We start from the raw sequence: 18,672 nt of genomic DNA, 5'->3' as shown, positions 1-18,672 counted from the left end.
TTCCCATAGCGTCAATGCCATGACGCAACTTCTCTTTCCCCTTCTCAGGGAACCGGGTTACATATGTAATCTAGACATTTTGGAATGTGATGTCTAAAATAAAACAATATATGCACAAGTTAAACTAAAGATAAAAATAAAACAAACAAGATCCCAGTTGAATTAATAAATCAGAGATATTTCCAGAGATATTTTCACATCATATGTTTCACATGTCAACTGTATGCATGGACAGTAATATGTACACTCTAACAAACATTGAATCCTCAGTTTCTAACTGAGAGGGAGTTTGGTTCCTATGTATTTTCAAAGAATATTGTGCAAACTTAAATAAATATTTAATATGGATCAGAATTTTTGGAAATTAGATATGTATTTTAACCAGTTGTTAAAGGTGAAGTATGTATGATTTTTTTTTTAAGTTAAAATACATTCTCTTAACCTAGCCAATTGTTTATTGACTAGTCAAGTCACCTTTATTTATATAGCGCTTTTTACAATGTAGATTGTGTCAAAGCAGCTTTACATTGATAACTGGTACATTGTTTGGCTGCACAGCAGCTCTTAAAGAATAGTGTCAATGCAGGCAGATCAAAAGCACTGTTGAATATCAGAATGTCAAGTCAAGTGTCCCCAACTAAGCAAGCCAGAGGCGACAGCGGCAAGGAACCCAAACTCCATCAGGTGACATTAGGTGGCAGACAAGTGGCAAATTGGTGTTAAAATGGAGAAAAAAACCTTGGGAGAAACCAGGCTTAGTCGGGGTGCCAGTTCTCCTCTGGCCAACAGTGCTTTGTTACAATTCAGGTTGCTATCATAATGACTACTATTAGTATGCCATTTATGGGTTTATGCCCCCCAAAAGTGTAAACACTGTGCCTCCCAGGCACCATTGAGCATTGAGAGTGGTCCACTCAGATCTGTCAATCTCTTTCCAGCTCAACATATAGAAATAATTTAGGGCGTGGCTACTGCAGCAGGCTGAGACAGAGGGTGTTTAGCCAGTGTGACAGGGCTTGACAGTGCGACTAAAAATACATGTGTGAGAACTGTAAAATGCATTTAGGAGCATATGTGTGATTAAAAAAAAAAAAAGTCCAAGTGAGTCCTCAGTTTTGTGAAATTTAAAGTAATAAAAATTCTTGTATCTTAAATTTTATAACAAAAGAATTTATTATTTTAAGATGTCTTAAATTTGGGGATGTAAAAAAAAAAGTTACCTTTATCGATTTTTTTTTTTTAAGGCAGCATAGATGTATCCTTCACTGCCTTTGATATCCCACAATCTTGTGCTTTCCATTCTGTGACAGTTGAGCTAAAAAATAAAGATGCCGTTTGAAAGTTGTGGTTGGTGGTCAATTTGTGTGTAAATTTACATTTTTGACCAATGTTTTCCACGTCTAATGTCATTTCTAGTGAGAAATTACTATTTTATTAATTAAATATTTGCTTAGTTATCATCAAAGCTCACTCTATTTTGCTATAGATCATTAAACTGTTATGCTGCCTCCGAAGTCTGTCTGAAATCAGTTTTGTGAGGTACCTTTGTGCGCAACCACTGCCTAAAAAGTAATTGCCGGATAAGGCAGTGAGGCAACAAGTCAGCTGCCTAAGTTTTCAGACGCAGCCTTTTTATGTGTATCTTGTCTAACACACCTGATTTAGATCATCAGCTTGTTAAGAGAGTGCTCCATGATTTGACTGTTCCAATTTACAGGGTCCCTATGCTCTTCACAACTACCTGAGAACTGGATAATATAAGTAATATACACAAGTTTGCATAATTTGGTTATATTATAACTGTATTTTATCAGGACTGGAATTGAGAACCACTGCAATAAGTGCATTGTGTCAAATTATTAATTTAAATAATAATACATTGTAGTTAAAGATACTTAATATACAAACCTGATTCCAAAAAAGTTGGGACACAGTACAAATTGTGAATAAAAAAGGAATGCAATGATGTGGAAGTTTCAAATTTCAATATTTTATTCAGAATACAACATAGATGACATATCAAATGTTTAAACTGAGAAAATGTATCATTTTAAGGGAAAAATAAGTTGATTTTAAATTTCATGGCATCAACACATCTCAAAAAAGTTGGGACAAGGCCATGTTTACCACTGTGTGGCATCCCCTCTTCTTTTTATAACAGTCTGCAAACGTCTGGGGACTGAGGAGACAAGTTGCTCAAGTTTAGGAATAGGAATGTTGTCCCATTCTTGTCTAATACAGGCTTCTAGTTGCTCAACTGTCTTAGGTCTTCTTTGTCGCATCTTCCTCTTTATGATGCGCCAAATGTTTTCTATGGGTGAAAGATCTGGACTGCAGGCTGGCCATTTCAGTACCCGGATCCTTCTTCTACGCAGCCATGATGTTGTAATTGATGCAGTATGTGGTCTGGCATTGTCATGTTGGAAAATGCAAGGTCTTCCCTGAAAGAGACGATGTCTGGATGGGAGCATATGTTGTTCTAGAACTTGGATATACCTTTCAGCATTGATGGTGCCTTTCCAGATGTGTAAGCTGCCCATGCCACACGCACTCATGCAACCCCATACCATCAGAGATGCAGGCTTCTGAACTGAGTGCTGATAAAAACTTGTGTTGTCCTTGTCCTCTTTAGTCCGGATGACATGGTGTCCCAGTTTTCCAAAAAGAACATCAAATTTTGATTCGTCTGACCACAGAACAGTTTTCCACTTTGCCACAGTCCATTTTAAATGAGTCTTGGCCCAGAGAAAACGCCTGCGCTTCTGGATCATGTTTAGATATGGCTTCTTTTTTGACCTAAAGAGTTTTAGCCAGAGAAACTCCTTTCTGATATTGCTCCACTATTTTTCGCTGCAGCATTGGGGGAATTGGTGATCCTCTGCCCATCTTGACTTCTGAGAGACACTACCACTCTGAGAGGATCTTTTTATACCCAATCATGTTGCCAATTGACCTAATAAGTTGCAAATTGGTCCTCCAGCTGTTCCTTATATGTACATTTAACTTTTCCAGCCTCTTATTGCTACCTGTCCCAAGTTTTTTGGAATGTGTAGCTCTCATGAAATCCAAAATGAGCCAATATTTGGCATGACATTTCAAAATGTCTCACTTTCAACATTTGATATGTTATCTATATTCTATTGTGAATAAAATATAAGTTTATGAGATTTGTAAATTATTGCATTCCTTTTTTATTCACAATTTGTACAGTGTCCCAACTTTTTTGGAATCTGGTTTGTAAAATGGGTCTAAAAAACTATTAAAATATTAATATACTATTAAAAGTATTTTTTGACATGGAACCGAAACTTACAGAGAACAGTGAAATTTTACTGGTAAATAAATGGTGGTAAAATTTCATTGCACCCCTAAAGTTTTTTTAATATGCTCCTAAATTTTCAGTTTGAAAATTTCAGTATAAAACTTTCTCCTTTGGAAAAAAAGTAAGTGTCAAGCTCTGGAACCACGGCTGATGCGTTACATGTGAAAAGACATTCAAATTCTATTACAAAAGTGCAAGCCAAAATTTGCTGCATTTAGACCTTCAAAGATTAAACAGGTCATGAACACGTCAAAGCAAACAGGGCACTGCACTGCAACGTGCTACAGTAAATGCTTCAATACCATACAGCATTATGCAACCATCAGAAAGAAAAATGTACCAGTTTATAATGTTTACTTTGATGTATCCAATGTAAACAGCCTCAAACAGTTGTTGTGCATAATGTCAAAAAATGTGCCCTCTGCAGATATGTTGGATGGGTTTATTATAAGGAAGACACTAGCATTCACTCTAGAGAGAGAGTTAGCCTACTCAATTGCTTACTGTATGACACATTGCAACACAGCTTAATGTATATTATATATTTTTAATATATATTTTATTATATGTATAATATATATATTTTTTTTACCTGTTTGCAAAGTTGTTTGAAAATATGCTTTATTTTTGTTATTCTGCTAGGTGCCACTAGTGTCGCAGAAACTACATACTTCACCTTTAAACAAAATAAAACAATTTCACATGTGTTGAACCCATCTACACCTTCAGTAGCTCAGTACCTCAGGTCTTAACTTAAAAAAAAACAGACACCTACCTCCAATGTCTGGCCGCAGCTTGTTATCATAGCCATCTAGTAAGCTGTTCAAAATATGTGTGACGTCACTCTCATACACTTTGGGGGTCAGAACCCATGTTTTGTTTGTCACTTCGTCATCATCACTTTCCAGCTGAAGAGATCTAATGGGTAAAACAAACAAAAAAGGCTAATCAAAGTTGCTAATGATCCTATTTTCCAACATTTTTATAAATACATTTTTATTTTTGTAGTCTCTAGAATGTAAGCTGTGATCATGCTGATTCTAAGTCTCCCAGAAAAGACTGTATAGCTCAAAGGCTGCTCTTTTATGATCATAGTCTCATAGTTACATTTCCTTTACATATCAATTAGTCAACATAAATAAAATGTGCTAATGTAAATAGAAATAATGTAATAGAAGAAGTTAAACTTGGTAGAAGAGGTTTAAACTTTATCTGAGAAGAGGAGCTACTTCATTGCAAAAATTGATTAAACATAAAGATAGAAATAGAAAGCAGACACGTTTTGCTGAAATGTCTTCCAGACATTTTCTCAATACACCATAAGCTGAGGCCATTTATTTAAATGACACATTGTGTGAGTATTCTTTCCTCTGCATGCATGTGTATTGGGCATGCATATACATAAAGCTGAAGACTTTTTAAGGTGAGGAAAAGGCATTAATTACCACTCAAAAGAAGTAAATTGTTCTCTTTACTTGAATTTATTGAATGCAATTGTTGTTTCTCTTATCTCCTTGTTACATTTTCTGTGAAACTGAAAAGAAAATACAAAAATGCTTACTTTGACGTTTATAAACGAAAATAAAATGACTTAACATATTAACATTAATAAACTAGAGTAATTATTTCAACAAGACATGACTGATCTCTGAAACATTTGCATGGAGCACAAGGCGATGTTAACAATGTTTTTCAAAACAGAGAAATGAAAACACTAGTTATAAATATAATAATAAATAGCAATTATAAAAGTTAAAATCTACAAGCACAGCTTCTATGGGACTGTACACAACAGATGGAAGCAGATTCAAGATGCACGTGTTATTTACTCTGCTGAACTGAAAATGGCTGCTGCACTGTCCATTACACGTGTGACCACGAAACACAACAAGTAAGTTGTTGTGTACTTAAGCGTCTTAATAAGTAATTTAACTTGAACCATAAAATCGGCATCGAGAAGGGCACAAAGATAATGATAAATATAGCTGCAAGCAGCCATTAAGGGGCCAAGCACAAAGAAGGCACGATAAGTCATGCCAGCATGGCTGGGAGCATCAGACCAACTGCAACAATGAGCAATTAAAGACATATTAAGTTGATTTCAGGCAAAATGGCTGAAAAATCACAAATACAGTCACTAGTAATATGATTTTACAGTTTACTACTTTCAACCAATAGGTGGCACTGTGACCAAATTGATGTGGTGTGGTCAGAGTAAGGTGACAATGACACATGCAAAGTTTGGTGTCAATATGCCAAAGAATTGCAGAGATACAGCCTCAGATGCCTTCAAATGTGTTGATGTGGTATACGAAAAAGGTCTCATCAGTCGACACAAAATCCTTCACTTTTTGCTTGCATGGTCTGAAGATGATATAATTCGATTTTGGTGAAAATCGGACCAGCGGTCTAGGAGGAGTTCAAAAATGTAGGTTTTTAAAGAAAATCAAAACGGCGGACAGGAAGTTCGGCCGACTATGACAAAATTGATATCTACGCTCTCAGCATGACCCAAGGAATCTATTAAGACCAGTTTCATTACAATAGGCATTAGTTATTAGCATTTTTGGAAATTTCATTATAACTATTGACCACAAGCTGGTGCTGCCCCGAAACTTTGTTGAAGACACTACTAAGTATCGTAACGATACACCAATGCATTCATAAAATACAGCATTTTATGACAAAATTCAAAATGGCCGATGGGAAAAATGGGTATCGATCGACTCAACATGCTGCACCAAATCTAAAGAGAACAGTTTTGTGATTTTTGGTCAAACTGTTCATAATTTATAAGCAAAAATGTCAATTTTTTCATATCTCCTGACCACTAGGTGGCGCTGTGCCGAAACTGGTACCCTCGGGTCATGGTTGTCATAACACAAACTAAATTTGGTCTCAATACGAAAAAGCGTTGTGAAGATATAGCCTTCCGTCTATTTTGACGTGTTCTTCGTCAAATTCGTTCGCGTGTTATTCTTGAATAGTTAAATGAATCGACAAATCAAAATCGGAGCAACAGCCAAAATCGCTGTGGTTAATGTTGAGACTGTTCTCCGTGTGCTAAATTTCATAACTTTCCTGCAAGCGGTTCAATGGGCTGCTGGAGCGGAAGACTAAGAAGCTGAAGAATAATAAGAAGAAGAACGCCAATGGATACAATAGGTGCCTACGCACCTTCGATGCTTGGCCCCTAAATATGACAGTGAATCTTTGGAGAGTGTGGGTGTGATACTGGAGGCTGGAGACAGACAGACATACAATAATAATGTTGCATTAGAGTGGAAATGTGTTCTCAATCGTTCTGTAGTTCTCCCTGGCAGCACTCCTAAAGTCAGATTGTGAGTGGAAGGTGCGACAAACGCAAGCCTCTGTTTTCATCTACAGCATTATTTCATGTGTTCCCATTCTGTGCGAACAGGCTATAAAATATTTTAGTAACATGCTTATCTATCTATCTATCTATCTATCGATCTACCTTCAACTGATAATGAATGCTGAGGACCTTGGCAAAGCAATCAAACAATGTTGTGAAGCAGTAACCATGGAGTCAGTAGAAGATAGAAAGGCATATCCTTGAGAGAAACATGTGACTGAGAGCTGTGCTGCTCTGGCAACTTCAGAAACATTTCAGAAAGGGAAGACAGTATAACACTTTCAATGCATTTCACTGTACATTATATGGGGAGAAAGTACTGCATCATGACAGTCATTTCAACAACAAGAGTTTGAAGAGCTTCTGAAGCCCATTTAAAGCCTTCTTGCAGAACGTTTAGCAAAAAATGAAGACCCAACTTTTACCTTCCCAGAAGAAAATTAGATTAGATAATTAGATAAAGTGAACATCAAGCAAGCTTGTCAATGTCTGATTAAGTTTAGTGGATTTTTTTTCTTCAGGTAACTGTGATCAATGTGCACTTTAAAAATCGATTACACATTGTATTCCCTGTGTAGACAGCATCTACACATATTGTGTGATGATATAAAACGATTCATCGATGTGCGAATTCCAAACTGCGTTTTTGTGCTCTTGAAGGGCACTTCAGGAAGGGTGACGTCCTTTGTAGTTCCAAACGAAAGTGAACAAAGGGCCCTACCCCAATTCCATTAGCGTAGGGTAAAGTGTGATGGTCACACTTCAAGTAAGTACTAATATTGCAGTGTTTATAAGAAATGATTTATCCGTGCATATTAGGGCTGGACGATTAATCGAAAGGTAATCGAAACCGAAATTCAGAACCTCTAACCGACGTAATTTTCCCATGTTGGTTATTTCGGTTTTTTAATCCTGTTAATACTTCCCCCTTAAAAACATACTACCGCATGTGTAGCCACGTGACTCTGCCCCGTCCAGTCAGTGGCATAAAAGCAACACGGAGGTGAACGCCGGTTCAACACAGTGATGGCGCGCAAGCGGTGAGCCTTGCGTCTTCACTAAACTTTGTTAGTTGTATTTGTTTTAAGGTTTGCCAGTTTGGACATTCAAGCGATTTTAGACGATTGTATGTATATTATTTCGAGCTACCGTGCTCGCGCAGCTGCATTGTGGCACAAACACTCAAACAAACAGTAGCTGCACAAAACGTGAAGATCGTGCGCACAGAGAGGAACGCAGAAACTAGTTGTCAGCGCTGTCCTGTGATTTATCACTAAAGTAGCTTAAAAACTCAAAACTTATTATAGCATATATGTTTCTACTTTTGAATGAACTATTTACAACCCACAGCTTCACAATTAATAGAGAGACGGTATGATTAATTCACACACATACTGGTACTGTACTAATTTATCTTTATCTGATTTACAACGAGCAGAAATCTGTAATAAATATTACGAGCCATAGATAAAATAACTGCTGATAGTGAGCTGTTATGTCAGATCACTCTTTCAATAGGAAAAAATATCCGAACCCTTAATAGTCAAGCATATATACAAACCTTGTCAGTGAACTATGAGGGCAAAAAAAAAACAGAAACAAAATAATCGTTCATTAATCGTAATCGAGGTTTTGATTTTAGGCCATAATCGTCCATCCCTAGTGCATATCATTTTACTTTTTTAAATTCATGTGCACCCGTAATCTTTATTTAAAACGTTAACCTCCCTGTTAACCTCAATTCCCAAGGACGAAATCCAGTCCCATCCTAACTTTTTTTGTCTTATTCCAGAAGCTTTTTCACTCAGATATACTCCACAATAGGGAAGAAAAGACTACGGCATAGTAGACATTTTTGAAAGAAGTCTTTTATGCTCATCAAGCCTCCATTTACTTGATCAAATATACAGAAAAAATGTCATTTTTTAAAATATTAGTACAATTTAAAATAATGTTTTGTTTTTTTTACTTTAAAATCTAATTTACTTCTGTGATGCAAAACTGAATTTTCATCAGCCATTACTCCAGTCTTCAGTGTCACATGACCCTACAGAAATCAAAAATAGTAATGTTTCCAAACTTTTGACCGGTACTGTATATCTACAACAAAATGTGTGTGCATGTGTAATGTGCATGTGTAAGCATGCTTAGTGTGTATTAAATATTATAATTTAACCCTTCATTTCTGTGTGTGTGTGTGTTTTAGCACTCCAACGGGCCAGATGGTGGCGCTACAGTGATCAAAAAGAAAAATGGGCATACCTTTTGAACCGTTTGTCACAGATTTAAGTGTCTTAAATAATTGGAATCAAGCCGAACAACATCTATGTCTCTGATTTTATTTCCATCATGAAAAAAATTTCCACCATATTGGATTGTTCCAAACCTACTTTTGCAAACTAGTCCTGGGTTTTTCGTCCATTCGGAACCAAACCAGTGCGGAGCGGGTATCTCATTTTACTGGTTTGTAAATGATTGTATATCATGCAACGTTTCACACATACACACAATATATGAATATTGTGTGTATGTGTGAAACGTTGCATGATATAGTTAGATCTCCTCATTCTGAACAACTTTGCTTCAAGAACCACTGCTGTCAACTTTGCTTCTACTTTTGCAAACAAGTTGTGAGGTTTTTCCAATCAATCCCCACAAAACCAGTGTAGTACAAATCTCTGGACTCCCTAGGTCAATAATTATCAAAATAAATAAATAAATAAATAAAATAAATTTTAGTATTTGGATGGCTATAATAGTCTAATTTGAAATGTGGGTGTGACCAAGTGTACCTTAAAATCCGTAACTCCTCTACGAATGCTCAGACCTTCTTGAAATTAGTTCAATAATATGTTGTAAGTCATCCAACAAGATGAAAGAATTTCATTATAAAATGGTACATAATTATGACTTTTTTTTTTTTTTTTGAAGGTAACAGTTTTATTTATTTATTATTTTTATTTATTTTAGTCTAAATGTCTGTTTGTAAATGTATTTTAATATATATATATTAGGTCATACATTTTATATGAAGTTTAAATAAGTTTCATAGATAAGAAATAAATAGTAAATATATTAAGTAAACCTACCACCAGAAAGATATCCTAAAATATTTGTCCCTATATCTGTGAGACGCGCAGTGGGTTTGGTCCTTGGGTAACAGGGCCCACTCTGCAGAAAGAGAGTGTGTGTCTCTTGGGACTTTATTTGTTGCTTGTTTGTGTTGTAGCAGCTTGGCCCTTTCCACACACATTCATGGATGTTGTTATTGAATTGAATTGACCCCAGGCTCTCTCAGGGAACTGGGTTACATAACCTGAGATGTTTTTATGACAAACATTTAAATGACTCAAAAATGATTAAAAACTTAGAAAGTGGAAGCTATACTTTTTAATTTAGTGCAAAAAAACTTAAAATATGTTTCTGGGTCAAACGACTCAAAATGGAGCATGTCATAATCACAAAATGTGTAAAAATTTTTTGAAAATGTTGCATTCACAATGCAGCCTAATAGGCCTACATTTCTTTTAATGCAATATCTTATTTAGTTACACTTTAGAGGTGCTCGATTATGGCGAAAATCATAAACACGATTATTTTGGTCAATATTTAAATCATGATTGGTGGGCTATATGGTCAAAGTCTTATTTCATGATACGAGTAATTTTAGATATCAGTAAAGTTCCACAATTATCGATAGTTTTAGTTTTTGCTTAAGTAACCTAAGTTAACTAATGTAGCTGTAATAGGTCCTCAAAACAGTTACAGACGACAAGTAAACAAGCAGCAATACAACAAGAGCAAAGAAACTAATTACAAACAAAATGGACAAATAAATACAACAGAACAAAAATACAAATTAAATAAACATGGCTTTAAGTTTTTCTGGAAGATATACTAACAATGGTATTCAGATAAGTAATAGCCTACAACAGAAACTGAATAAAGTAATTAAATGTAAAATAACACAGCATAGTCTTCCCTCACTGTATACAGTACATTAAATTTAGATTTTATTAGATTTTATCCTTGATTTAATCAGATTTTATCCTTTTGTTGTTTGATTAACATTAATGACACAGACTGAAGCAGTAATATCGGAGCGCGTGCACAGAAAGCCGCCTGGGGAACAGTGTCTCTTTCGCAGCTTAATGCGCTTTTAATGACACTTTATCCTAGTAAAAAAAAAAAAAAAAAACCTATACCAAAATCTATTTAAAATACATTTATTTCATACTTCAAGTAGGCCTATACTTTAAATCCATTAACATATTTATTGACAGATCATGTAAGACTTACTAATATAAAGTATATAGACTATTAAAGTATTTCTTTATTGCACAATGCACATTTCTTAATATTAAGCCTAAAATGTGTTGTAATATCACTCTGTATAATATCATGCAAGATATTTAAAGTGTACCTAAAGTATACTTGCAATAGTTCCACTTTAGCACAATCAAATATACTTAAAGGGGTCATCAACTGAGAATTTAAATTTTCCTTGATCTTTTGACAGTGAAGAGGTTGTGATACTATAAAATATCCTGTAAGTTTCAAAACTCAAAACTTCCTTGTTATTCCAAAAACAGCTTTTATTGAAACCAAAGCCAGAAAACGACAGCATCTGAAAAGTGTGGATTTATGACAGCATAGTGCCAAGAAAGATCATAGTGTCTCTCTAGAAGAAGATCAACGCATAAAAGATGTATGTCTACATCGCCGCGTATTTGGCCCCGCCGACTGGCGCGTTAGTGAATAGTGACATGAGAACAAGAAAAGATCAACACAGGATCAATAACTTTACCTTCCAAAGGATCCTAATGCTAGGAAAGTGTGTCCAATGGCAAATGTGAGTGTGGCAATTTCGGCACAGACTTTGCAAACAGACTTTTACGATTTGGACCCGACAGCAAAGCCACAAATATGTAAGTAACCATGTTTATTCTAATACCTGATCTGTGATCAGTGATTTCTGATGTGTAATTTATGCACATCAGAATAAATTACATCAAAATTTAAGTTCAGTCAGATTTTCTCAAAATCATTTAAAGCTGTTTATGCATCAGTAAATCAATCCAGTGACTAAATGATCAACTTCACAGTGTTTCTCTTAGTAGCATGAAAATAATCTGTTATTTACACTGATTAAATTCAGCTGTAATAGTAAAAAATGTAATAAAAGTATTCAAAAGGGATTCCACATGTAATACTTATTTCAAATGCAAATATTCAGCCAATCACAGCAGTGGGTGTTTTCATTGAAGTCTCACAGCAGAAACGCCCCTTCAGAGTATTCAAATCATAGGACTAAAATCAGGGTACAAACTACCCATTTATTTCTAAATTATGACAATTTTTTGATGAAAAAATCATATTAACATTACAAGTGCACCTCAGGAAACATTATAAAAAAAAAAAAAAAAAAAAAAAAAAACAGTTTGTGACCCCTTTAAGTAGGCTATATCTTTAGTTGGACCACAGCACCACTTCCACATAATTAAAGTGCAATAAGTACAAAATTAGTTGTTCCAATTTAGCAAACTTTAACCAGTTTAGTATACCAAAAGTACAATTGCAGGGTATTTTTATTAAGCAAATAAATATGTAAATGTATTTGTAGTATACTTAGCACAAAAGAAATGTATTTCAGATACATTTTAGTATTTTTTTTTATTTTTTATTTTTTCACTAGGGTAATATCAGGCACGTCCCGCAGTTTAGCAAAAGTAGACTGCACTTTACAACACTCACTTATTCTGCTGATTTGGATGCTAAGGATGGCATAGCGAGGAACGAAAGCTCACCACTGAATGTGGCACAAAAATCATTTTACGTCAATTATCTTTTCATAATCGCTGGAAGCCAAAATCGAAATCAATAACGATTAATCGCACGGCCCTATGTGACAGTGTTTTGCTTTGAGGGATTGGGCAGAGCTGACAGAACGGCAGTTTCTTTCAGTTGTTCCCCTCCGTTTGGCCTAAAACACTGTGTTTGTGGTTATTGAGTTTGAAATGTTGACCACAAACAGAAGTTTTTCAGATTTTCCATTGCGGCGTTCTCTGTATATTTACGATACTTTGAAGCCTTTAGCCACTGCCTTGCTAAGGGTCTTGCTCTTAAACCAGCATGCTCAGTACTATCAAAGGCAGTACTATCAAAATCTTTTCATCATGCCACTATAGTCAGTTTTAATCCCTGTGGTGCAACTCTAGATGAAAATGTCACTTAATCTTGGGGTACAGCCAACACGTGTCACCAGTGCCACAGTGTCAGTCACCCGCTGTCAGCTTTTGATCTCCTTGAATCTGACGCTTGCCTAGACTATTCCTTATTGGTCAGAAAAATATCATATAAGGATTAAAATTCTTGTAGGATATATAAATTCCTCTAAGTCAATTTACTTATAGAGAGATATTTTCAAGAGAACTGTGCTGCTGAGATTGCGTGTTTACATATAACTTAGTTGGTAACACTTTACAATAAGGTTCATTAGTTAACTACATTAGTTAACATGAACTAATAATGAACTGCACTTATACAGCATTTATTAATCTTTGTTATTGTTAATTTCAACATTTACTAATACATTATTAAAATCTTGTTAACATTAGTTAATGCACTGTGAACTAACATGAACAAACAATGAACTGGATTTTCATTAACTAACGTTAACGAAGATTAGTAAATACAGTAACAAAAGTATTGCTCATTGTTAGTTCATGTTAGTTAATACATTAACTAATGTTTAACTAATGAACCTTATTGTAAAGTGTTACCACTTAGTTTTAAAAATAGTTGAACACCTAAAGTATTCTGTTTCAAAGTTCATGAAGATTAGGGAGATAACCCTGAGTGACAGTATTTGTAGCACTGTCAGTGCTAATCCTTCAGTAAGTAATTGTCAATTAGTGATTTCAGCACCAATTTGAATTTCTACACAGCTTCTGTATTAACAGTTAGAATCCATCAATAATTGTATACAAGGTCTGACTGGCCTTTCCCAATCAATAATCAATATTTGTGGATAGGAACCTTTAAATGCCCTATGTGAAACTGGATTGGATGTACAATAGAAATAACTGACATAATATTTTTCATGTCTCTATTTAACACTTTTAATTTGTCAGTATGTTAGCCTGCAAAAATCATAAGGTTGTAATGGAAATAAAGGGTACTTTATTCATTTACTTTATTTTAAACAAATAGGGTACAACGTGGTTAGAGGCACACCTTAAAGGGTTAGTTCACCCAAAAATGAAATTTCTATCAGTAAAGGGATAGTTCACCCAAACATTAAAATTATCCCATGATTTACTCACCCTCAAGCCATCCTATCTTATTTCAGACAAACACAATCGGAGAGATGTTCAAAAATATCTTGGCTCTCTAAAGATTTATAATGGTAGTAAATGGGGGTGTGTGTTTTGAAGCCAAAAATAAATGCATCCATCCATCATAAATATAATCCATACGGCTCCAGGAGGTTAATAAAGGCCTTCTGAAGCGAAGCGATGGCTTTTTGTAAGAAAATATCCATATTTAAAACTTTACAATCTAAAATAACTAGCTTCCGCCAGACGACCGTACGCACACTGCACAAGCCGTCTTGCGCCAAATGAGTAACCCGTGACGCGATGTATGACGCAGGATGTAGGAGTATCGTAAGCTTAGATGCATCTCTCGGTTCAAACAAAAAGGGCTGTGCAACAAACTCAAGCTCCTCTTCTGTTATATCGAAATCCTCCAACATTTCTCTTTAAAATGTCTCGTTTTAGACTTCTAATTCGTGACCGGTTTTATTTTGGGCTTCAAAACACGCCCCCCATTCACTACCATTATAAACCTTTGGAGAGCAAGGAAATTTTTAAATATATCTCAGATTGTGTTTGTCTGAAAGAAGATAGTCATCAGGGTTTTTCCTGCATAAAGAATTACGAGACGGCCGCCTCCGTCAAATTTCGTGCCGCCTCCGGCTGTCAAGTGTTGAGAAAACTCAGACAGGCAGTCACATGCTCAGATACCCCTTTACCACGGTTCCGTTGTGGCTTCCCGGCCTGTGTCCATTCTCGAACCGTTCCGCTCATCCCCACTGCAGAAAATGGGGTTCCGTGCTGAATAGATCGCTTTCGCTCAGGACCCCCCTCTTAATTTTAAACTCTCAAAGTGCACCAGATTAATGAATTTTTCTTTAAAATGTACAAACCCCCCTATAGGGACAGAGGTACAACCTCCACAGAAAACACACAATCCTGTGGGAAACACTGTATATATGATAGTGTTCTTAAAATACAAATTTTATTCTCTTAATATTAAAAAAAACTAAAATATGTGCTTTTTTTCTGCCGTGATCAGGATTTTACCACCTCTGCCTCATTTTGAGCCAGGAAAAACCCTGGTCATATACACCTAGGATGGCTTGAGGGTGAGTAAATCATGGAATAATTTTCATTTTTGGATGAACTAACCCTTTAAACTAACCCTTTTACTCACCCTCAGGTTGTTCCAAACCTGTATACATTTCTTTCTTCTGCTGAACATAAAGGAAGATATTTTGAAGAATATGGGAAACTGAACAGTTTTGGGGCACCACTGACTTCCATAGTATTTATTTTTTTTTCCTACTATGGATGTCAATGGTGCCCCAAAGCAGCCTGGTGACAAACTTTCTTCAAAATATCTTCCTTTATGTTCAGCAGGTGAAAAGAAACTCATACAGGTTTGGAACAACTTAAGGGTGAGTAAATGATGACAGAATTTTCATTTTTGGGTGAACTATCCCTTTAAGTACTCAGCCTTGTGTTGTTCCACGCCCGTAAGACAAGAACACAAATTAAGATATTTTTGATGAAATCCAAGGATATCTGAACCACACATAGGCAGCAACATCATTGCACCTTTTGAGGTCCAGAAAGGTATTAAAGACATCGATAAAATAGTTCATGTGACTACAGTGGTTCAACCTTAATGTTATGAAGTGACGAGAATACTTTTTGTGCACAAAAACAAAACAAAAATAACAACTTTATTTAACAATTTGAACTGTTGTCATACGCAGTTGACGTAGTGAACGCAGTGCGGGCTTCCGTGTTTACGTCCGAACACCAACTCAGTATTGGCTGACGCTGTACACGTGAGCAGCACGACACATGCGTGTGATACTGAGCCGGCCAATAATGAGGCAACGTGGGCACGGGGTAAAAGGGTCACCAGCATGGGGCAAAAGGCACAAAGTATTTACACAAATACTTTAGCTAAAATTATATGTTTTGAATAATGTCTAGGTTAATACTTGTTGAAAACAATCACTTTAGCAAAGTTTGTCCTATTTTCTGTTTATTTTGATATATAAATGAATTAATTTTTTTTGTTCAATAAATATACTGTCATTAAAATGTTTGTTTTAAAAATACAGAAACAAAATTATAAAAAATAAATAAATAAAGATTCTAAAAGCATTGAATGAGATCCCACAATAATTTAATATAGATATACAGTAGTAACAATAAATATGATCTTTTATTATATAATATAATATCATATTTTTTAATATGATGGTTTCATTATAAATATGGTGATTATGTGATATTTACCATCTGAATCTTATCATGTCATGTCAACAAATGGAAAAGTCAGCCAGCCGTTTATTATCATGGTAATTATTGTGCCTTTAACCCCAACAGCAGGGGCGCCTTTTAGCCCAAATACCATTCTTTTACATATTCTTCCATTATTGAAAAACTGTTGCTTGAACAAAACTGGAAAAAAAAAAAAACATCAACAAGACCTTTGCATAAAAATATAGTCAATTTTATCGATTCTCATTTGCTATATAAATCTACACCATTAAAAAAAATAAAATAAAATCTAATATTAGATCAAATTAGTGCAGAAACAACTTTGCATTGCTGTCCACGATCGCGTTAAGGATCAGCAAAATTTCTACGTACATTGTCAAAATCGGTTGTTAAGGAAAGTGTTGAGCTGAATTTTTGTGCCATCTAGTGGTTTAAAACAGAATAAAGTCAAATGCGCCTTTTACTCCGATGCGCCTTTAGCCCCGTTGTACCCTACTAGTAGTAGTAAGCATCAGATTAATACTTTGTGATTTTTTTCCTTTCACCAAACAGATGTGATGTTGCTAGGTTTTCTGGAACACCTGTACAGTATATTTAATTGGTCCCCCTTTGTAGAATTAGGGATCCGGGGATGGGGAGTCCCCCTCTGTCAAAATTATGGTGGCCTTCAGGGGTGATCGTGTGGGCCCCCCAATAGTTCTGAGCTCACTCTTTACCCCTATTTGAGACTTGAAAAAGGAAAAGTGTACACCTACAGTACTTTATGATGAACAGAAGGTTCAATATTATGTGCCTACTGAGGTTAGATTAGGCCATTGGTACATACTAAATATATAGCTTCAAATTATTATTATTATTACATGTACAGCATTATAGCAGGAAACCACAAGATTTCAATCCCAATCTCAATAATACAGGACAGGTAAAACCCAGTAAACCCCTGATAATCTTTCTTTGTATCAAAACTTTGATATGTTTATTATTTGTTTGTAGTTCTGTGGTACATGTCCAAGCTCAGGCTGTTAGGCCAGAATTATCCCTGATTCTTCAACAGCAGGTGGAGAGGAGGAGTCAATCACTGACTTAAATCTTCTTAAACAAATGTCTGGACTGAAATGGCGTCATGTACATGACAAGGCTTTGAACTTTACCCCTCTGACTGTATACAATGAGAAATTGCATGTATTGTTAATAGAGGAAAAAGTCTCCTATCCTGTTTCTCAGATTCTGTTTAATGGCTGTTTGGATCATGACACACCTCTTGTCAATAAATAATGCCATTAGGCTGTATAAATATTATAAATGTTATAATGTTATTATATATGTTATTATAACTATACTGTGGTGTATAGTTCGCCTAATATCTGTTAATAACGCATATATATGTATGTGTGTGTGTGTGTGTGTGTGTGTGTATAATATATATATATATATATATATATATATATATATATATATATATATATATACACATGTCACATACGACCATGTGAAAACATATATTTCTAGACTCACTAAGCAAAACAGAAAACAGATTAAAGCAATCCATGGGAAATAGAGCAGCACCAATCATCGCAGACACTCCAAACACACAAGCCCATGTAACGTTTGCGTATCATAACACATTAACGTGTTAAATTCGCCAACAGATATGATATTCTTACCTCAAAGGAAGATAGGCGATTAGAAAAGCCCACAGAAATAGCTTGAGTGTGATCGCGGGGATGGCCATCGCATTCAGGCATTTAGAGGAAAAATGAAAAGAAGCCATGATCACCATCTTGCTCTCTCTTCACACAGATAGATTGTGTCCCCTGTATTTACTGCCTTTCCTCGCTATTACACATAGCAGATCGCGCTGGCTTTGGCGTCTCAGAGCCGTTGCTGCGATGCAATACAAGCCGTCACAAAAACAACAAAACACGCACGCACACCTAATGAAGGCGAGTTTCCTGCTATATTGAAATATTGGCAGACAACTGGAAATGCATGCAAAAGATAAATGCGATCAATCCGGGTCCTGTATAACTGGTAAAAGTGTGGATGCAGATGAATTGTGTGAAAGCCGATCTGATGCTCGTCGCTGCAGCACACTACAACACATGCGTGGTAGAGATGATGGAACCAAAGCTCACATGCTTCTATTAATAAAACCTGTCCACTAGATAATATTATAATACCAAGCAAACCTCTTAAAACATCCACTCATGCATTATAGCGTCAGAATTTACGTTTTTTTTTTTTTTTTTTTTTATATTATTATTATTATTATTAGATTATTAACATATTGTTAGCCTTTAAAAATACACCATTATTCAATAAAAGGGAATAAACTAAACTTTTATAATGGTGGCGGTTTCCAAGCAACTAATATAAAATGTGCGTTTTTATCG

At 35.4% G+C, this 18,672-nt stretch overlaps 1 protein-coding gene across 1 annotated transcript in view; it reads right to left on the bottom strand.

The window, feature by feature from the left end:
* gabrg2 (gamma-aminobutyric acid type A receptor subunit gamma2) overlaps positions 1-18,413 on the bottom strand; it is a 97,999-nt gene extending 79,586 nt beyond the window's left edge. The window contains exons 1-2 of the mRNA XM_051878330.1: positions 17,944-18,413; positions 4,098-4,240 (exon numbers count right to left, since the gene is read on the bottom strand). Of these exons, the coding sequence (XP_051734290.1) occupies positions 4,098-4,240; positions 17,944-18,059 (259 nt within the window). The 5' untranslated portion in view covers positions 18,060-18,413. The remainder of the gene's footprint in view (positions 1-4,097; positions 4,241-17,943) is intronic.
* Between the last annotated feature and the right edge of the window lie 259 nt (positions 18,414-18,672).

The sequence above is a fragment of the Ctenopharyngodon idella genome, chromosome 21, assembly GCF_019924925.1.
Source record: "Ctenopharyngodon idella isolate HZGC_01 chromosome 21, HZGC01, whole genome shotgun sequence".
Lineage (NCBI taxonomy): Eukaryota > Metazoa > Chordata > Actinopteri > Cypriniformes > Xenocyprididae > Ctenopharyngodon > Ctenopharyngodon idella.
This window is presented reverse-complemented; position numbering and strand designations above follow the sequence as displayed.